A 23,454-nucleotide genomic window follows, 5' to 3' on the forward strand; every position below is an offset into this window, starting at 1 on the left:
TCAAGCCACAAACTGAATAAAATTGTTCTCGATATAATCCCTCTCAACCCCCAGAAGATTTTCAAGACCACTATTTAATAAATCCTACTAACTAACTACTCATTAACCGCTTTCAAAAAAAAGGAGGTTCTCAGTTTGACCCGTATGTATGTATATTTATTTGTTCGCAATTATCTCCTGTTTGACTGAACCGATTTTGATGCGGTTTTCAGAAAAGTGTTTGTTACATTCTGGAGAAGGTTTTGGTATACATAGATCTGAGCTGATGCTGAACCCTGGCTGTTCCTAGTGGAACTCAGGTTTGGTGCAACATAGGCAGGCTGTTTTGGTCATCCGACACGCCTTGATGAGAACTTGGGAGAGCAGTACCTACCCAAGATAGAGCTGATGCTGAACCCTGGCTGTACCTAGTGGAACTCAGGTTTGGTGCAACATAGGCCCACGCTATTTTGGTTATCCGTCACCTCTTGATGAACACTTGGGAGAGCAGTACCCAAGATAGAGCTGATCCTGTACCCTGGCTGTACCTAGTGGAACTCAGGTTTGGTGCAAGATAGGCCCAAGCTATTTTGGTCATCCGTCACATCTTGATGAGCACTTGGGAGAGCAGTTCCCAAGATAGAGCTGATGCTGAACCCTGGCTGTACCTAGTGGAACTCAGGTTTGGTGCAACATAGGCCAACGCTATTTTGATCATCCGTCTTATTTTGATGAGCACTTGGGAGAGCAGTACCCGAAATAGAGCTGATGCTGAACCCTGGCTGTACCTAGTGGAACTCAGGTTTATTGCAACACAGGCCCACGCTATTTTGGTCATCCGTCACATCTTGATGAGCACTTGAGAGAGCAGTACCCAAGATAGAGCTGATGCTGAACCCTGGCTGTACCTAGTGGAACTCAGGTTTGATGCAACATAGGCCCACGCTATTTTGGTCATCCGTCACCTCTTGATGAACACTTGGGAGAGCAGTACCCAAGATAGAGCTGATCCTGTACCCTGGCTGTACCTAGTGGAACTCAGGTTTGGTGCAACATAGGCAGGCTGTTTTGGTCATCCGACACGCCTTGATGAGAACTTGGGAGAGCAGTACCTACCCAAGATAGAGCTGATGCTGAACCCTAGATGTACCTAGTGGAACTCAGGTTTGGTGCAACATAGGCCCACGCTATTTTGGTTATCCGTCACCTCTTGATGAACACTTGGGAGAGCAGTACCCAAGATAGAGCTGATCCTGTACCCTGGCTGTACCTAGTGGAACTCAGGTTTGTTGCAACATAGGCCCACGCTATTTTGGTCATCCGTCACATCTTGATGAGCACTTGAGAGAGCAGTACCCAAGATAGAGCTGATGCTGAACCCTGGCTGTACCTAGTGGAACTCAGGTTTGGTACAACATAGGCCCACGCTATTTTGGGCATTCGTCGCATCTTGATGAGCACTTGGGAGAGCAATACCCATTATAGAGCTGATGCTGAACCCTGGCTGTACCTAGTGGAACTCAGGTTTGGTGCAACATAGGCCAACGCTATTTTGATCATCCGTGATATCTTGATGAGCACTTGGGAGAGCAGTACCCGAAATAAAGCTGATGCTGAACCCTGGCTGTACCTAGTGGAACTCAGGTTTGTTGCAACATAGGCCCACGCTATTTTGGTCATCCGTCACATCTTGATGAGAACTTGGGAGAGCAGTACCCGAAAAAGAGCTGATGCTGAACCCTGGCAGTACCTAGTGGAACTCAGGTTTGTTGCAACATAGGCCCACGCTATTTTGGTCATCCGTCACATCTTGATGAGCACTTGAGAGAGCAGTACCCAAGATAGAGCTGATGCTGAACCCTGGCTGTACCTAGTGGAACTCAGGTTTGGTATAACATAGGCCCACGCTATTTTGGGCATTCGTCGCATCTTGATGAGCACTTGGGAGAGCAGTACCCAAGATAGAGCTGATGCTGAACCCTGGCTGTACCTAGTGGAACTCAGGTTTGATGCAACATAGGCCCACGTTATTTTGGTCATCCGTCACATCTTGATGAGTACTTGGGAGAGCAGTACCCAAGATAAAGCTGATGCTGAACCCTAGCTTTACCTAATGGAACTCAGGTTTGGTGCAACATAGGCCCACGCTATTTTGGTCATCCGTCACATCTTGATGAGCACTTGGGAGAGCAGTACCTAAGATAGAGCTGATGCTGAACCCTGGCTATACCTAGTGGAACTCAGGTTTGGTGCAACATAGGCACACTTTGTTTTGGTTAACCGACTTGTCGTCGTGTGCCTATGTTGCAGAGTTCCACTAGGTGGGTCGATCAACTTTTTTGAAACCGCCTGCGGTTTCCAGGAAAGTGTTTGTTACAGTCTGGTGAAGGTTTGAAAAACCAATCGGACCCGGTAGGTGGCGATGCTATCGGTATACCTACCAACAAATTTAAGTTGCTGAAAACCAACAAATTTAGATAAAATAGTGGGAGTCGGACTCGGACTGGGACTGGGAGTGGGAGTGGGACTGGAAGTGGGAGTGGCAGTGGGAGTGGGAGCAATATACAAATCGTTTGGCACCGAAATGTCATATTGTGTTTTGTCGCGATTATCATCGAGTTAGGCCATCACCAACATTAGTAGGTAGTTACTTACTAGCCCAAAACTAAATGGAGAGCTTTACAAACTATTATTTTAGCCCAAAACCTGAAGTAAATGAAGTACCTATCACTAAAAAGTAAAAAATAAAATAAAATAAATAATAAAGAATAAAAAATTAAAAATAAACAAAAAGAAAACCAAAACAAAATAACTTAATAGATACCTACTGAATTACACTAAAACTAAGTGGAGAGCCTAACATTAACATTATTTTAGCCCAAAACCTAAAATAACTGAAGTACTTATCACTAAAAAGTAAAAAATAAAATAAGTCAATAAAATAAACAAAAAGAAAACCAAAAATCAAAATAACGTAATATAATTTCTTTAAAAAAAAAGCCTTCAAAAAACCAACCCACTGAAAAGCACAAAATAATTTTTATATGGCACCCCTATACGTGTCCAGTCCCTAACCTGTCGTAAACCAAATTTCTGCCAAAAAGTAATTAATACCTAAATAGTAGGTTTTACTAAACTTGAGTTCCACTAGGTACATCCAGGGTTAAGCATCAGTTCTATCTTGGGTACTGCTCTCCCAAGTACTCATCAAGACGATTCGGATGACCAAAACAGAGTGTGCCTATGTTGCACCAACCCTCAGTTCCACTAGGTACAGCCACGGTTCAGCACCAGCTCTATCTTGGGTACTGCTCTCCCAAGTGCTCATCAAGATATGACGGATGACCAACATAGCGTGGGCCTATGTTGAAACAAACCTGAGTTCCACTAGGTACAGCAAGGGTACAGTAACAGCTCTATCTTGGGTACTGCTCTCCCAAGTACTCATCAAGACGAGTCGGATGACCAAATCAGAGTGTGCCTATGTTGCACCAAACCTGAGATCCACTAGGTACAGCCAGGGTTCAGCATCAGCTGTATCTTGGGTACTGCTCTTCCAAGTGCTCATCAAATGACCAAAATAGCGTGGGCATATATTGCACCAAACCTGAGTTCCACTAGGTACATTCAGGGTTCAGCATCAGCTCTATCTAGGGTACTGCTCTCCCAAGTGCTCATCAATACGCATGGGATGACCAAAACAGCGTGTGCGTATGTTGCACCAAACCTGAGTTCCACTAGGTACAGCCAGGGTTCAGCATCAGCTCTATCTTGGGTACTGCTCTCCCAAGTGCTCATCAAGACGTGTCGGATGACCAAAACAGCGTGTGCGTATGTTGCACGAAACCTGAGTTCCACTAGGTACAGCCAGGGTTCAGCATCAGCTCGGATCTAGGTATACTAAAACCTTCTCCAGGAAGTAAGAAAAACTTTTCTGAAAACCGCATCAAAATCAGTTCAGCCAAACGCGAGATAATCGCGAACAAATACATATACATACATACATACGGCTCAAACTGAGAACCTCCTTTTTTTTGAAGTCGGTTAAAAATAGCCAGGGAGGCTCGCGGGCCGCAAGTGACGGGTTCACGGGCCGCATGCGGCCCGCGAGCCGCAGATTGCCGACCGCTGGGTTAGGGGCTTGAAACTGCGTAGCCAGGTTGTGAAAGACAAATCTCATGCGTTCTATAATAATTAAATTAACAAATGATTAACCGTCCCTACTGCTATCTTTTGCTGCATAATGTTCTAAGCTACTCTGTAGAATATAAATAACTACCAATATACAAATCCACGCGTACGAAGTCGCGGGCAACAGCTAGTTTATATATATAGATAGATGTGGAAACGAACAAAAGCCAATGTAAATTATGCGGCAACAAGCTGAAGGTAAGGATGTTGTATTTTTATTCTTTTACAAGTTAACATCACTCACTCTCGCATTAATTGTTTCTTAAACCTTAAACCACGTCGATAACCTATGCAATCATTCCATTCCATTTGTTCATAACCGAACACAAGTTATATTTATATTAAAACTCTTTAGGTTTTTTTACTGTACTCTTGTCTATGATAGGAAACAATGGAATAGAAACAGTGGAAGAGATTGAGTTGTCATGATGTAAAAATGTAAGTTTTGGTGGAGCTGAAATAAATTTATTTTAATACAAGTTGCAGTGAGTTGTTTTGAATGTGGAGACACGGTCAGGACCAGGGCCCCCTTAAATTGTCTCGCACATAAAATTGGTCCTTCAAGCTGTTTTAAGAAGATTGCATTTTGCAAATAAAGATGAAAAGTTTAAAATCAAGACCTACATCAATGATGATGAATTTTTAGTAGCTGTTCTTCTTCTCAAGAGAACGACTTCATTCTTAAACAAGAGCATTTCGTCTGTTCAGAACGTCGTGATTTTCAACAGAGCCAGTTCGTGCGGCGACATCAGGCGGTTTCTGTGTTGGTGTATAGTTTCTAATAGTTTCCGTCGCGGTGAGGCGACCTGCGGCGAACAGTCTTCGGACGAGCTGCTAGCACCTGCTAGTATCCGAACGCGACGGGTCAACGACCGCAGAACTGTCACCGGTCACCGGCGCCTTGTGTTGTTTGTTGTGTTGTGGTGGACGTAAATCTTGTTTATTTAATATAGTTAATAGTTAGCATAACAATAGAAAGCTGGAAGATTGTCATACAAGTGTTCTGCACAAGTTCGCAAACTTATTTAGGTTCAAAATGGCTCAGCTAAAGGAATTAAAGGCCAATCGGGGATATGTAAAAGGGGCGATTAGTAGGTTAGAAACATTTTGTACCTCAAACGAATTCGCGACAGCAACACTTGAAGTGCTTGCTCAAAAAAAGGAAAGGGTGCTTAAAGCATTTAATGATTACGAAGCGTACAATAGAGCAATCCTTGCTATTGAGCCTGAGGATGGTGAGTCGTATGAATTGTACGAATCTAAATGCGATTTGTGTATCGCCACGTTAAATACGCGTCTACATCCTGCGGAACCACCTGCGGCACAGACTACTGCATCGACATCTTCCGGACTAGAAGCAGGTAAATTTAAAAAACTTCCGTGCATTAATATTAAAACTTTTGATGGCCAGAGTGTGATGGACTATCACCCATTTATAAATATGTTCAAAGCTGTCATTGATATGGATGCAAAATTGAGCTCCTGCGAAAAACTGTACTATTTGCGGTCGTTTTTGGCAGGAGGAGCTTTAGATTTGATAAAGCATTTAATGCTTACAAATGAAAACTATGAGGTAGCCTTAAAACTCATTGACGATAGGTACAACAACATACCAAAAATTATAAATTTTCATGTCAACAGTATTATTGACATGCCAGTTTTGACAAAATGTACAGCTTCTGGGCTGCGTTCCATAGTGTCAACTGTAAATATGCATCTTGCAGCATTAAGAAACTTGAATGAAAAAGTTGAGTTCTGGGATACTATATTGGTCAATATTTTGTCTAGGAAGATTGATTCCTACACTTATCGTGGATTTCATCTTGAGCGTGATATGAAAGAGGTTCCTAACTTGTGTGAATTGCTTACTTTCCTAGAAAAAAGAGCAATTGCGTTGGAAGCCACAATGACAGAAGAGCCGAAGAAGCCGGTGAAATCTGTTGTAAGTGCAGCAGCTGCCACTGGAGTCTCATGTAAGTATTGCCAAGATTCTCATAAAATATATGAATGCGCCAAGTTTAAGTTGCTCCCTTATAAGGAGCGATGTGAGTTTGTTGATGCAAACAATTTGTGTAAATTGTGTCTCAATGGTCATCGAGGTAGATGTTTAATGAGATTGAAATGTGCAACTTGTCATGAATTACACAACACTCTGTTGCATTCGCCAAACAAAGGTAAGGTAGCTAATGTTTCCTTGGCTGATGAACCCTCTCAGAATGTAAATAATAAAAGCAAATCAAATGATGGTTGTTTGCCTACCGACTCATCCATAAATGTGAGTTTGTCTGCTAGACCTCGGAATGCAAGTGTATTGCTTCCGTCTATAATTGTGAAGTTGAAGAAAAAGGATGGTACCTTTACTCATGCTAGAGCACTTCTAGACTCTTGCTCGCAGATACATTTTGCCACTGAAAAACTGATTGAGGAAGTAGGTATTTCTACATATGATACTGATGAGGTAGTGACTGGTGTGTGTGAAAGAGACAATAATATTGCGCAAAAGGCTGATTTAGTTATTTACTCTACCGTGGGTGATTTTAAAGTTGATGTGTCATGCTGTGTGACAAGGAAGATTACTTGTGCCCTTCCGCAGCAAACATTTGACACGTCTCAGTTTGATATTCCATCCTATGCCCAGTTGGCTGATGAGAAGTTCAATGAATCGAATGAGAATTCACTATTATTAGGTGCCGACGTCTTTTTCCAGGCGTTCCAGTATGTGTGCCGGCAGCTGACACCTGTGGGTCCATATTTGGTGAAGACGAGGTTCGGTCATATTGTAGGCGGGGCGCTGCCCTTCCCTGCTGGCAAGAAGTCTATAAGTAACTATTGTGTTACATCTAAAGGTAATCCTATTGATTTTAATGTAGCTAGGGATGATTTGCAACCACCTTTCCCATGTGTTAAACAAAGTGAGATTTGCTTGCTGTCAAACGATTGTCAACCTTCTGAAGACATTGTTGATATAATGTCCAAATTTTGGGATTGTGAAAAAGTACCTGACATCATTAGGGAAACCGGTACAGAGGTTGAGCAGGCGGAACAGATTTTTCAGGAGTCAGTTAAATTAGAAAATAACAAGTTCACTGTAGCCATGCCAGTGAAGGTTGAGTTGGATAAGTTAGACTTAGGTGATTCTTTTAGTAGCGCCTTGCAACGACTTTTCAATTTAGAAAAGCGGTTTTCACGCGATCTGGAGTTGGGTAAAAAGTATAAAAAATTCATACAGGATTACATTGACCAAGGTCATGCTAAATATTTTGACATGTCTAATTATGACTTAAGTGCAGGCAATGTCATGTTTCTGCCCCACCACCCTGTGATTAGTTCCAGTAAAACGACACCAGTTAGGGCTGTTTTTGACGCTGGTGCTGTCACAAAAAATGGTATATGTTTAAATGACATTTTGTTAAATGGTCCGGTGGTTCAAAAGGATCTCTTTGAAATTCTGATTTTGTTCAGAACTTTCAAGTATGTATTATTGTGTGATATAAAGGCTATGTATCGCCAAATTTTGATTGAGGATAAGTATCGTTGTTTGCAAAATATCTTGTGGCGCGATTCTCCTGACGAGTCAGTCAAATGTGTACAGTTGCAGACAGTTACATATGGTTTAAAGAATTCTGCGTTCTTAGCATGTAGGTGTTTGTTAGAATTAGCCCAAAGGTATGAAAGTCAATATCCCTTGGCTTCGTTCGTGTTGAAGCACACGTGTTATGTAGATGATATTCAGTGTGGTTCTAATGATTTGAATGAGCTTGCGCAGATGAAAAAGGAGTTGATAGGGCTAATGAAGTTCGCTAGTCTGTCTCTGCACAAATGGTGTTCTAATAACCAAGAAATTTTAAGCGACATACCGGTTGAATTGCATCAACTCGATAGTAGGAGCTTTGATAAAAATAATGAATATGTTAAAACTCTTGGATTGACATATGACGTCATTACTGATACTCTCAACATGAAGTGTCCTGTTAAAGAGGTTCAAGAAAAGTACACGAAGCGTCAGATGCTTAGCTTCATAAGTAAATTTTTTGATCCTTTAGGATTATGTGGCCCTGTGTTAGTGCAGGCAAAGATATTAATGCAACAGGTTTGGTTTGAATCGTTGAAATGGGATGAGGTTTTACCTCAAGGTCTTAACAAAAAATGGGTTGACTTTGCCAATAGCTTAGTTCAAATGTCCAGCATCTCGGTCGCTAGGAATATCAATATTCAAGGAGCGCAATCCTTAGAATTAGTGGGATTTTCTGATGCTTCTAATGCTGCTCATGGATGTTGTTTGTACTTACGTGTCATTGATGCTGACAACAAGGTTTCGGTGAATCTTTTGTGCTCGAAGACGCGCATCAATCCTAAGGCTAAATCCTTGACCATCCCAAAATTGGAACTGAATGCTGCCCTATTACTTGCTTTTCTAGTTCGGAAGGTGTACAATGCTCTGTCCTTAAAATACTCAGTGAGTGCTCACCTTTATAGTGACTCCATGATTTTACTAGCTTGGTTAAAAACATTACCAGTTAAGCTTAACGTGTATGTAGGTAACAGAGTTGATAAGATTAATAAGGTATCCTCCGACTTTGAATGGCATTATGTAAATACGCATGATAACGCCGCTGATATATTATCTCGTGGTGTAGAGCCCCAATTATTGGAAAAATGTGACATTTGGTGGCATGGGCCAAAGTTTTTGTCTGACCCTACTTACCATCATAAACCTGTAGAACATGACATTTTAAAATCTGATGTACCAGAGCTAAAACCTACAGCTGAAACCTGTCATACTTGTGTAGATGTAAGTTCTAGTTCGATTGATGGTTTGATACATAAATATTCAAATATAAACAAGTTGACAAGGATTGTAGGTTATCTCCTTAGGTTTGTATTTAACTGCAAAAATGTAAATATTAACAAACGTCAGGGATATTTATCTCCCCAAGAATTAGACTCTGCGTTGCGCATGATAATTAAATGTGAGCAAAGAAAGTTCTTTTGTAATGATATTGAAGACTTAAATAATAAGTTGCCATTAAAGTCTGGCTTAAACAGTTTGCATCCTTTTCTTGATTCTGAGGGATTGTTACGTGTAGGTGGTAGATTGCAAAATGCAGGATTGTCCTATGACCAAAAGCACCCGATTATATTGCCCAAAGGTTCTCATGTAACAAAAATTATAATTCATAATGAACACTTGAGGTTAAAACATGCTGGTGCCACTTTGTTACTGAGTACCCTAAATGAGAAATATTGGATTTTGAATGCCAACAGAGAACTAAAGTCCGTTTTGTATAAATGTATAAAATGTTTTCGACTTAAGGCAAAAAATGCTACTCAATTAATGGGTTCTCTACCACTTGATCGTGTAAATATGACTCGTCCATTTCAAATAGTGGGCACGGATTATGCCGGTCCTTTCTATGTAAAGCAGACTAGAATTAGGAAACCTGTGATCACAAAGGCTTATGTTGTGATTTTTGTATGCTTTGTTACAAAAGCCATTCACGTTGAATTGGCATCTGACATGACAACCGATACTTTTTTAGGGTGTCTAAAAAGATTTATATCTCGTAGAAACAAACCTACTAAAATATATTGTGACAATGCAGCCTATTATAAGGGCGCGGAAAATGTTCTTAAGGAATTGTATGACCTTCAAAATTCCGCTAATCACCAATCAGCTGTGGTTGACTTTTCTAGTTCTGAAAGAATATCCTTTCATTTTATTCCTTCTTATTCCCCAGTTTTTGGTGGTTTGTGGGAAGCTGGTATTAAAAGTGTTAAATATCACATGAAACGTGTAATTGGTAACACGGTGTTTACCTATGAGCAAATGTACACGATTTTGGTTCAATTCGAAGCCATTTTGAATTCTAGGCCGTTGACCCCTATGTCTAGGGATCCTAGTGATATGACTTATTTAACTCCTGGACATTTTCTCACTGGTAGTTCACTGACTTCTTATCCAGAAACGGATATTGCAGATGTAAATATAGGTAGATTGAGTTTTTGGAAACAATGTGTTCAATTGCAGCAACATTTTTGGCGGCAATGGCATAAGCAATACTTGGTTATGCTGCAGAGTAGGCCAAAGTGGAGAAATGAGTCTCCCAACTTAGAAATAGGCACTTTAGTTTTGTTGAGGGAAGATAATACCTCTCCGTTGTGTTGGCTAGTAGGTCGAATTGTTGATGTTAAACCTGGTAAAGATGGTAAGGTTCGAGCCTTGCATGTAAAAACAGCAAAAGGTTTCATTGTTAAAACGAGTGTTACCAAGGTGTGTCCCTTACCAATTGATTACAGTTAGGTAAACTGTTTTATTCATTTGTTTATAATTTAGCGATAATGCTGAAGTTGGTTAAGGTTTAATTTTTGTTGTTTTTTAACATTGTAAGTGTTGTTTTTTGGCTAGGCCCCCAACATGTTCATAACCGAACACAAGTTATATTTATATTAAAACTCTTTAGGTTTTTTTACTGTACTCTTGTCTATGATAGGAAACAATGGAATAGAAACAGTGGAAGAGATTGAGTTGTCATGATGTAAAAATGTAAGTTTTGGTGGAGCTGAAATAAATTTATTTTAATACAAGTTGCAGTGAGTTGTTTTGAATGTGGAGACACGGTCAGGACCAGGGCCCCCTTAAATTGTCTCGCACACCATTTTCTTTCCTTTTCATACACTAGCGTAGACATATACTAATCCTGTCTCTTTCACGCAAGGCTAAACTACGACAATACTAAAGGGAAAGCTTTATAAAAAGCGCTTAATGATAAGGGTAACCCTTATTAAGGGATTGCAAGGCGTATAGGCTAGCGGTAAGCAATTGCAAAGGGCTAGCCTTATTTTTGGCTGAGCTTTTCGGTAAGGGTACGTCAAATGAATGGGCTTGCAGTTCAAAAGGGAGAGTCTTATAATGTGTTAGCCGTGTGTAAGGGACGCCCATTGAAAGGCTTTTCTCGCGGAAAGGGTTGATCGGTCCCTGGCTAAGATGCGCGAGCAGCCGCGATACCTTCATACTCGTACGCGACCCGGCTCCCGCGCCCCCGGCCGGTTGATCAACGACACCTTCTCGTAACTCATGAGGCCCTGGTACTTGCTCCGCGCTTTCGATTGGTCAATTTCATTATAGTTGACTAAACTGTATCGAAATAAATATTATAGTTGAGTTGGGATCCCATAGTGAAAAAAGTATGCGATTTCACTTTGGTATACGAAGTCTTAATTCAAGCATTGCGGTCGACGAGTAGAAAAAGTAATATTACTTTACTACCTACTCTGTAGTAATATTACCCTGATAAGAATAATTAGAGAATAGAAGAAAATTTATGACGAGTGACTAACATGACATGACGCTTTATATAATAGAAAATTCAATTAAGGCTAAACATGAAGAGGAAAATCATTCTAAAACAACAGAAAAGACATGTTTATTAAAGTTCTATTCATGGAGTTATTCCGTTACTAAAACTTGCAACCTTTCCCGCTATAGGTTATACATTCCACCATAAACCCTGCTGTCACGAGAGACTAACTGCAGATAATAGGACGAACCGGTCGCGCCAGCTCGCTATGACGCATCGCACCTCGTGTCTGATTACAATCGCTTGCATAGCTGTGCGGTCGGTGAACCAGGTTTAATGGGCTGTTCGCTACGCAAACTAATCTCGAGGTCACAGTTAGACTGGCATGTCTTAGCATTCGATTCAGTAAGCAATGGGAATACACGGAAAATGCTTCGCATTAGCTCTCTTCACTGTCAGCCGGCCCACACGCGGAAAGTTGAAGCGTTTGAAACGAGGCGTCAGTCAGGGTCAAGGTACATGTTCAGATATTTTTGAGCATTGTGGCTGCTTACATCAATCAGAGCAGCATCTTATTGCGACTGTTAAAAGGTGCGTCGGTTCCTTGTATGACTTTCTCCCCCTATAATTTTATTTTGTAAATATACGCTTGTCAGTATTCGGTTAACTATGTACCTACAGTCTACAGTACAGTATTCGGTTACTATACATATACAGCCCGCTGACATGCGTACAGTAAGATGAAGATGATCAGAAACTTAAAAGGACCCTAACAATATTTCGCTTTTAAAAGTATGAGGTTAGCAACCGGAACCGGCAACCCACAAGTTACACATAATGGTTTTATTTAGATGTCTTGTAACCAAACAAGTCTGTACTCTGTGGTTCATGTTTTTTTTGGATTTGGCATAGGTATCTAAAGACATGTTTTTTAAACTAATGCAACGGCACCTGCGTTAAACTTCGCGCGTGTCTGCGTAAAAAAATGTCTGCAAAAATACAAGGAACCTAGATAATTTTAAAATGGAACCTTGTGTGTATAGGTATAGTTTGGTTCCCTTTCCAATTAATACAATATTCCCGCTTAATAACGCTTATCTAGAGTATCTTGACAATCAACGGAGCATCAGGCATTCAATGAGTTAATTGGTTCGTGGAAGCGGTAAACTAAACAGGGAGCTAATCTAACCTAATTGTCCATACAGCAGGATGAGTTGCTTACCGGAAAACAAATAGGCAATAAAGTGAAGCTATCTTGACACCTAGTTAAGACCTTCAAAAGCATGATAAAGATAATGAAACGACTTGGTAGATACACTCACAGATTTTAATTTCGGACCCATTTTGTACCTTGTCACAGTGACAATAGTATGAGGTCTCTAGCGTCTTTCATATTGATTGTCACTGTGACAAGGTACGAAATGGGTCATATTGTCATAAATTAAAATTTTCGATCGTACCTATCTTATTTTCGGTTCAAGGCTTTTTTTATTAACAAAGGAAGTCTACAGATTTTATTATTGATTTGACGTTCGAAGCCTCATCTCGTTGGAAAATCCTTGCCCATCAGGTGGAAAAACTATAATGTCCTTTGTTATAACAGTAATCACGTTTATTACTGTTAAAACTAAAACAAAGCAAATTCCGTTCATAACGAATTCTAATTTATTTAAAGGCCTCTGGCTTTTCGCACCGAAGGCAATGTCTTTTTTATTTAATTATAACACACGAATATGATTAACGTACTGGGATATTTGTGTGAAAATACTCCGGGCGAATTTCCAAAGGAGGCTGTGTGACGTAGGTAGCGTGTTTACTCCCGAGAGACCACGCGACGAGAGCAAAGGCGTGACAATTCAGCCTCATCTATTGGCTTGTGATTTATCTCCATCAGTATAAAATGACCTCAAGATCCGATATAACATTGCTCTTGGCGGTCAGACTTATACTAGCCGGTACACGTTTTAAACAGACCAATGTCACCGGTGTAGCAACGCGAGCCTATTAGGATACGTGACGATACGTGGACCGTTGTTAATGAATTAAATATAACCCTACAAAATTAGTAGGTGGAACCAGTTATTTTGGGTACAGTTCTGAAGGGCGATGCGAAGTGAAAGATGGGACGATAAAGAAAAATTGATTCATGGAATTAATGCAATAATTTTTTGTTTAAATATTTGGAACGCAGACTCAGATAACAAGTTGTCCTTTTTAACCCTTGAATTAATAGAAAGAATGATGCATAAATGAAGGTGTTTATCAAATTTCTGTAAAGACATCACTCATACAATGATAGATATGTCATCCATTGAGATCATTCCATTTGCTTTGGTGTATCGATGTCGACGTATAGATGGAGAAACAGATAACAACAACAAGACATCGACATCCGTCACAAACTGCGACATTAGCATTCCGATATAAAAAACTGAAAGTAGGTCAAGCATCGCCTTTTCGATGATAAACTCGGGCGATGTAAATAAAGCGATTTTAAATGGTTTTGTCGACGTTCTCCACTTTGTCGCGGAGGAGTGCATTTTTAATGAACTCGCGGACTTCCAATCGATATGACAAGAAACAGTCTCTTAGCTTTACTTAGTAAACTTGTTGGTTCAACTGTGACTCGTTGGTATGTTCTATATCTTATCAATACCTGTCAAAGATAGTAGCATAGTTTCTTATGGCTGCTATATAATTCTGCAGTAGAAATATGTAAGTAAATAGGTAGTTTAGTAATAACAGTTAATGACTTTTATTACAAGAACTGACGTATTTATTGTATGTTATTCAAACGAATGCTATCAATTTATCACAAACTGATAAGGCAGTGTTATTTGTCTTGTTGTTATGCTGTTACCTTGTTAGAAGTTTAATTTACAAAATATAATTATCACGAAATTTTACATGTTTTGTCGGCTGTTTACCAGTCTGTGTAAATAAATATATCAATTGGAATAAAACGCACTCAATGTAAAAACAGCCAACATGCGTATTAATACGTCACATGACTTTTATAAGGCTAACTCAGACATATAAGTATAAAATGTGAGTCTATAGCACATAAAAAGCCTGCATCGCATGCCACATGGGCTACGTAACCACTCAGCTGATTCAAACATGGAGGGTGTTACGTTATGAGAAAAACTATGTTAGGCATAACTTAATTAGGCATAAGTATAACTTAATCACAGGCCAAGAATAAACGTACCATATCTTTTGACTAGTAGCGGTAAAGAGGACTTGGGCCGATCGTCGGGATCAGCATTGACAGTGTATATGCCGCGGCGTCGCAACATTGTATCTAAACAAGATGCAAGGGACGCGCAACACGATGAGCATTAGCTCTGATACTTTTCCAAATTCACTTTTCCACATCACAGTATAATTTTACGGTACACACAACACAGCATCACATCATGGCAGACCGAGAGCACTGACGCGACGGATTGTTTTCAAAACGAGCACCGGATACAGGCGGCGAATAACCGAGGAAGTGGGTTAATGAACCAATCGGCAATTTTGCAACATGCACCGCCTGCGACCACGTTGCTCGACTGTGACCGGTGTTTAGCGAAAGGCGACTCGAAAACCGAGAGTGCGTTAGCGCGATTCTTCCGCGAATGGCGGAGGCGCGTCACGCCGGCCGCCAGATAGCGAGATCGTCAACGCCACTGATAACGGCGCGATAGCACCCACTCGTACCTACTCCGCGAAACAACTGAACGCCGCTCATTCAACACTACGGGTAACTACAAGTAAATTACTTAAAAACCCCACCACAATCCACATTCTTAGCTGCAAATAGCATTTTGCATAGCGCGGAAGTCAAGCTAATTTAAATAACTTTAGTTATACGACTAGTTTTACGAGGCAATAAAATTTGCTTTTTCCTAGCCGCCTCTTTCAACTACATATTATAGTATTATTAAATGCTTTAGTAACTACGAAGATTGCGATTAATCCACAAGATAAACATGCTACTCGCTTTAGAATCCAACCAAGATAGTATAAACGCTGAATAAATGGATTAGGAACTTCCCAATTTACTGTAACGTCTTGAAGGAGACTGGGAATGTTGGAAGAAAATGCGAACTAGCTAAATAGGTTATTTATTCAGTTATGACTTTTTCCCAGGAAATTATCTGAGTTAACTACTACATAATTCAACAAGCCACTCGGGCAAACTTCATTACTAAAGTAAGCTCATTAAGTCGTTCATTATACAAACGAGTAGGTATTAATGAATGCTGCACCGTTCCATTTCGTAATACTTTTCATTAATAAACCTTCATTAAAATTAACATAGTCGAACGCTTGCAAAATTGTAACAATCTTCAATGCAAGCCAAGGTTGCGTTCCGCGTTGCCAAATCTACCGAAAAATCTGTAAACCTCCAGATTTCAGGTATTGAACATATAAAATACAGAAATTAACAATATTGGAATTTTTAATTTATCTTATTATGGCGCTGAAAAGAAAAACCCTAATTTTCATGTCTTTGTAAAAATTACATTATCCTTTCCTCTGTGGCTTGTGAAAAAAGCGGCCAAGTGCGAGTCGGACTCGCCCATGAAGGGTTCCGTATTCAGGGAATTTATGACGTATTAAAAAAAAAAACTACTTACTAGATCTCGTTCAAAACAATTTTCGGTGGAAGTTTGCATGGTAATGTACATCATATATTTTTTTTAGTATTATCATTCTCTTATTATAGAAGTTACAGGGGGGGGGACACACATTTTACCACTTTGGAAGTGTCTCTCGCGCAAACTATTCAGTTTAGAAAAAAATGATATTAGAAACCTCAATATCATTTTTGAAGACCTATCCATAGATACCCCACACGTATGGGTTTGATGAAAAAAAAATTTTGAGTTTCAGTTCTAAGTATGGGGAACCCCCAAAATTTATTGGTTTTTTCTATTTTTGTGTGAAAATCTTAATGCGGTTCACATAATACATCTACTTACCAAGTTTCAACAGTATAGTTCTTATAGTTTCGGAAAAAAGTGGCTGTGACATACGGACGGACAGACAGACGGACAGACGGACGGACAGACAGACAGACATGACGAATCTATAAGGGTTCCGTTTTTTGCCATTTGGCTACGGAACCCTAAAAACGGCTATTTAAATAGTTATCTTGAAGATTAAATTGTTGAATTTTTGAATTGCTTAGCGACAGATGCCCGATTCGGGGCTCGCCATAGACGAGATGATATATCATAATCAATCGTAATCAATTACCTATTAAAATAAATAATTACCTTATTAAAATAATCTAATTAAAATCTGTAAAACAGAAAATTTATCAAAAGATAATCAGAAAGATATATTGATTACGAAAAAAAATTTTTCGCCGTCATCATAATGATATTCATGATTTTCTAAACTTTGATCTGGCCACACTAGTTGCGTTGCCGAGGCATTAAAAATGTAATCGCGCGTTCGTCGAGGTGTTTAACCGTGAAACGTCCGCTCGATGAATTTTTTACGCGCTCCCGTCCGCAATGCTACAGCGTGCATCGGTAGACAGTCAGCGAGACTCCTGACACAAATTCAGAACTAGGTCATGCAAATTTAAGAAACTATAGCTCAAAGGGACTCTTGCATGAAGTGACGTGGTGTGTTGACATGTTTGAAGTTCCGGTGTAAATTATATCGTAATTGTCGGTGGCTGCAGGGTTATTTAGTATAAGCCAGAACAACGTCAACAGTGCTCTATTTAGAGAATCTGCATCCAAAACTTAGGTTCCAATGTTTAAATTAAAAAAAAGAGTTTTTTTTGTATTATTTACGATCTTTTTAGGGTTCCGTACCCAAAGGGTAAAAAACGGGACCCTATTACTAAGACTTCGCTGTCCGTCCGTCCGTCCGTCCGTCTGTCACCAGGCTGTATCTCATGAACCGCGATAGCTAGACAGTTGAAATTTTCACAAATGGTGTATCTCTGTTGCCGCGATAACAACAAATACTAAAAATAAAATAAAATAAATATTTAAGGGGGCTCCCATACAACAAACACGATTTTTTTGCTCTATTTTTTGTTGATGGTGCGGAACCCTCCGTGCGCGAGTCCGACTCGCACTTGGCCGGTTTTTAGGGTTCCGTAGCCAAATGGCAAAAAACGGAACCCTTATAGATTCGTCATGTCTGTCTGTCTGTCTGTCTGTCCGTCTGTCCGTCTGTCTGTCCGTCCGTATGTCACAGCCACTTTTCTCCGAAACTATAAGAACTATACTGTTGAAACTTGGTAAGTAGATGTATTCTGTGAACCGCATTAAGATTTTCACACAAAAATAGAAAAAAAACAATAAATTTTTGGGGTTCCCCATACTTCGAACTGAAACTCAAAATTTTTTTTTCATCAAACCCATACGTACCCAAAAAATTTTTTTCTAAACTGAATAGTTTGCGCGAGAGACACTTCCAAAGTGGTAAAATGTGTGTCGTCCCCCCCCCCCCCCTGTAACTTCTAAAATAAGAGAATGATAAAACTAAAAAAAATATATGATGTACATTACCATGTAAACTTCCACCGAAAATTGGTTTGAACGAGATCTAGTAAGTAGTTTTTTTTATACGTCTTAAATCGCCTAAATACGGAACCCTTCATGGGCGAGTCCGACTCGCACTTGGCCGCTTTTTTTAGAAATTGGAGTACCAAGACTGAATGGTTTGGATGTTTTGTATTATAATACAATAAAATCATAAAAATACCGTTGTTACATAGGTATAGGTAGGTAGGTACCTACGTACAGGTACTTACAAGCACATTGACTGGTAGCCCGTAGGAGTTTCACGTAAACATATCAATTTTCGCATAAATCTGGTAATTTTCTTATTACCTTCGAAGGAGATGGTAAACAAGACGTTTATTGCGCCTAGCCGGACTTATCGCATGAAAAACATGCCTCTCTCTTTCAAAAACCACTTTTCTATTTGCCTTCTGCTATCCTTTTGGATCCCACGTAGGTAAGTATTTGTCACTTTATGGTTACGCGAATTGACTGTGAAGGTAATTAGAGTATATACGGTATAAGAGTAAACAAAAAAAAAAGTTTTGCTAGAGTCTGTGCGGAAAGAGAAGAGTCGTGGAATGTATGGGGCCCAATACATTCCACGACTCTTCTCTATCCGCACAGACTCTAGCCAAAATTTTTTATACCTAATGTAGATGCTTAGCTGATTGGTACCTATTATTACTTATTATTAATAAGTTTTTGGCAAAAATTTCATTTTTGGGACAAGCTTTTATCGCTGACTGTACTTTTCTTACGACAGACAACTAATACTCATCGATACAATTCTAAAAACCCCTAACACAATTAGGTTGCGTTGTTTCATCAGAGTTCCTATGGCCACCTCCTGTCTCCATCATCAGATCAGCTCGATGGTACCAAAATATTGCATTGTCACCCGACTTACATTGTGTATGCAAAATTTCAGCTCAATCGGAAACCTGGAAGTGGATCAAATTTAACTTGCAAGATTTCATTACATAGTTACATACAGGTCGACCTAATAAAAGCTTGTTAAAAAGTAACGTGACATAAACCCGTCTATGTCTCTAGATGTCTTTGACGTCAATCACCATTGTCAGTTTTGGAAGACCATGAAAAAATTATTGGCACATGCGCTTTTACGTCAGTCTAGTTGAAATGCGTGAAATTGAGGCAAGAGCAGCGGCAGACAATACGCCTTCAGCGGAATATTTGAACGGACGAAGAGCTCAAAAAGATCTACACAAGATCCGACAAGTTTTAGTTGGATGTATAGATTTTTGACTATAGTCAAAATACTTTTTGACTATAGTAGTAAATAAAATAGTCGAGCAAATATTATCAAGTAAACTTATTTCCACCAGTCCAAGCCGAAAAGAGTATTTAACTATTGCAACCGTTTTTATGTGGTTTATCTGAGTAAGTAGATAAATTACTTTAACGATAGTGTTTTTCTTAGTAAGTCACTTTTTACGCAGCCTGTCGTCAACAAAGCCTAAAGTTTATTCGTACACGCCACTCGAAAATAACCTAATAAGGTCATAAATTATTTCATGGAGGGTCTAGCTAGGAGAATAGTTCTTCAGTTTATTTAGGCAATGTTATTCTTCGGGAACGAACGCAATTGATGGCAATTCAGTCTTTTACAAAACGCTGGAATAACGACACATAAAAAAACTGTAAATACCCCGGTAGGTCGGAATTTCAATAACTTTTCGCGCCAAATTGGTAGTCATACACTCGGCGTCAAAAAAATCGCACATCTCTTTTTTATTTCACGCGGTTTTAAACCTTATATTATATGAGGCAATATATGACTATGGGACCTTATTTGAAAGGTTGTGAATCCCTCTATCGGAAAATGTCATAAAACTGACGATATACCCCATAAAAAAAGAAAATTTTCAGGAAAACGGAATTAATACACGTATTCAGGCTAAAATTACAAACAATAAAAACACTACAAAATCAACAGACACAGAAAAAATAAACTTGAAACTAAACTTAAAACCTAGTGCTGCCTCCTCTTACCCTCCGAGTAGCTTCCAAACGACCGGTTTTGAGTGCCACGATGCGCTTTTGGGGAAAGTTGTTCCACTCCTCAATAATGGCGTTTTGAAGCTTGTCGAGGGTAGCAGGAGCATGATCCTGTGACCGCACCCGCCGTTTTAGCTGATCCCAGAGATGCTCGATTGGGTTCAGGTCAGGGTTCCTTGCTGGACACTCCATTACGGCGATCCCAACCTCACGCAGGTAGTCTCGCACAATCAACGCAGTGTGGCAACGCGCGTTGTCATGCATAAACTGGAAGTTAGGTCCAACAAAACCAGCATATGGGACCACATGCTCCTCCAAGATATCCATTACGTAACGTGGAGTAGTCAGGGATCCCTGGCTGCGACCACCTCAGCGCGGGAAAAGCAGACGAGATCAGTTTTCCCGTCGATCGAAATGCCGTCCCAGAACATGCGAGGTTCGCCCCCTTAGCAGACGGTCTCTTCGGTGCACACTTGCGTGAATTGCTCTCCCTGCCTCCTGTATACCCTCCTGCACCTTTCGTTGGTGTAGAGATACGCCCTCATCTCGTCGCAAAAGAGGACATTTCTGTATTCTTCAAACGTCCAATCTTCGTGCAATCGAGAAAATTACTTTTTGGCTATTTAATGCTCTGGCTTTAATTGCGGGCCAGTAGCAGCTCTACGGGGCCAGGGTTGGGCAAAATACTGGCTTCCACGTATTTGAAATACAAATTACAAAATACATTTTTAAAAGTATTTGAAATACAAAATACAAACTACTTTGGTGACGGGTATTTGAAATACAAAATACAAATTACAGTGTTTAAAATAATGTATTTCAATTACAAAATATACCTTTATTTATTTTTTTGTTTAGCATTTAGTTTTAACGTTAACGAATATCTTTTCATATAAACTTATAGGGTCATTGCGCTAGTTTTCGTCCAGCTCTAGTTTACGTCCACTTGACGAAATTTGAATATATACCTACATTTCTGCACAAATTTGGACTGATTTCAATCCTTATGTCTAAGGCGTCTAAGCAATATATCTGTCTACATATAACAATGATATTTCGCAAAAAGGAAGCGCTGGTGGCATAGCGGTAAGAGCGTGCGAATTGCAATCCGGAGGTCGCGAGTTCGAACCCCGGCTCGAACCAATGAGTTTTTCGGAACTATGTACGAAATATCATTTGATATTTACCAGTCGCTTTTCGGTGAAGGAAAACATCGTGAGGAAACCGGACTAATTCCAATTACGGCCCTAGTTTACCCTCTGGGTTGGAAGGTCAGATGGCAGTCGCTATCGTAAAAACTAGTGCCAACGCCAATTACTGGGATTAGTTTCCAAGCGGACCCCAGGCTCCCATGAGCCGTGGCAAAATGCCGGGACAACGCGAGGAAGATGAAGATTTCGCAAAAAGTAGTAAATTAAAAATGAAATATATATTTGATAATCCGTCAATTCGTCGAAAACTAGTGCATGGACGGAAACTACTGCAATGACCCTATCCCCTAGATTTAAACGAAAAGTTCCCCGCAGAAGTTGACCTAATATAGATCCAGTATCCAGCCAATGTTGTATCTCGGCTGGATCGGAGGTTCGCGGTCGGCTCACAGCTTGTGCGAGAGATTAGACATTTTAGGATTATAGAATTTAATAAAATGTATTTATAGAAATGTATTTTGAAGCTTGAAGTATTTGAAATACAAAATACTAAATACATGTTAGTGCAGTATTTGAAATACCAAATACAAAATACTTTTGAGGTAGTATTTGAAATACAAATACAAAATACTAATTTGTATTTCAAATACGTATTTCAAATACATGTAATTGAAATACTGCCCAACCCTGTACGGGGCAACATTCTCTTCTCGTCCAGCCTTCTTCCGATCGTAGAGATGCTCACTGCTATTCTTCGAGCTGCTCGAAGCAGCTGCTGCAGCTCAACAGTGTCGGAAAAACGGTGCTGTAAAAAGTTCGATACCATATACCGGTTGTCTCTAGCAGAAGATGAGCGTTGTCTCCCAGATCCAGGTCTCCTGATGCAACCACCAGTCTCTTGGAACCGCTGCAAGACTCGACGCACTCGGAAACGGCTTATGCTAAATCTTTCAGCAACTTGATACTGCCATAGTCCTGTTTGCAGCAATGCCACCTGTTGAGCGGCTTCTTCTGGTCTGGTATTCATGTCCAAGGGTTTTTTCTGGCTGTAACTGTTCAGTAGTGAGCTCGGTAACCTCTGGAGAGCAAATGACCAATAACTAACCTTTAACCCCCATTTTACACCCGTCCAGGATTGCACGAAAAGGGACCCATTAAAATCGGATCTCGGCCCTTTTTTAAACAAAACGCCTATGTTTGACGATGGTTACTTTTACGAGAAATTACGTTTTATCTTTTTAAAGTTCATTAATTGTGCTTTCAAATGATACTAATATTGATAGGGTACAAAGCATAAGGGCTGTATTTGCTTGAACGATTTTTTGGCGAGGGGCGATTTTTTTGACGCCGAGTGTATTACACGATTTATAAAAACGTTCGTGCAAAATAGATATAAATGTATTCTCGTTTTAAATAATAAGTTAATTGGTATTGGTACGCGGTTATTAGCCCACCAATAGGAAATTTAAGTAATAAATCCAGCAGTGTTCCGTCACTTGTACTGTGCTTATTCGTTTGTAAAGCCTCGCACATTCGGCGTTGATTAGTTGTGTGTGTTGTGTGAAGGTTTGATGCCGTGGGCGCGTTGGAATGAATCCTTAATGTTATGTAACCCAATTATTCTTAAAAGCTACAGCAGATCAAATTCATGCTCATGGAATATTGAATTTTTAACTACATTAACAGTTTGTCAACAGTTGTGTATTACATATCTTTATTAAATCTGCCAATTGCTCCCATCGCATCCATATACCTACTGTCTAAAGGCTTCGTCACACAGGCGCGTTTTCCAGGCGGGGCGTGAGCGGGGCGCGCCGCTTTTACATATAAAACGCTCACGCCCCGCTCACATCCCGCCCGGAAAACGCGCCTGTGTGACGGAACCTTTATCTATATTTTTATTGAAACCGCCAATATGCTTTTAGCAGGCAATTAAATGTAGGTCTTAGGTAGATTACGACCCTGCACACATTTTTAATCACCTACTACAATTATTTTAGGAATGATTATGACAGCAGCATGACCGAGTTCTTTTTTTTATTTCCCACTATAATTTCTAAGACTTCTAAGTATTGAATATTTAATTATGATTGATTAGTGCTTGCTTTATTTGCCAAGATTTCTTATCAACATTTCATTAAATGTATGCTTAGTAATTAACTAAAAATAAGTACAGATTACAAGGGAATGTGATTACATTATCTAAAATTAATATTTACACATACTCAGTCCATTTTCCTCTAAGATTTTTTTTTTATGATGCATATTTACCTATAAAATGTCATTCAATAG

The 23,454-nt window shown here is 39.8% G+C and overlaps 1 protein-coding gene across 4 annotated transcripts in view; it reads right to left on the reverse strand.

Moving 5' to 3' along the window:
* Window positions 1–23,454, reverse strand: part of LOC134653567 (glycogen synthase kinase-3 beta) — a 75,661-nt gene that overhangs the window by 48,897 nt on the left and 3,310 nt on the right. The window contains exon 1 of one of the 4 annotated variants that reach the window (XM_063508953.1): window positions 14,680–15,080. The exons of the other annotated variants lie outside the window; for them this stretch is intronic. Coding sequence (XP_063365023.1) covers window positions 14,680–14,767 — 88 coding nt within the window. The 5' untranslated portion in view covers window positions 14,768–15,080. Of the gene's footprint in view, window positions 1–14,679; window positions 15,081–23,454 lie in introns of those variants that run through there. 4 annotated transcript variants of the gene reach the window in all.

The sequence above is a fragment of the Cydia amplana genome, chromosome 13, assembly GCF_948474715.1.
Source record: "Cydia amplana chromosome 13, ilCydAmpl1.1, whole genome shotgun sequence".
NCBI classification, from domain to species: domain Eukaryota; kingdom Metazoa; phylum Arthropoda; class Insecta; order Lepidoptera; family Tortricidae; genus Cydia; species Cydia amplana.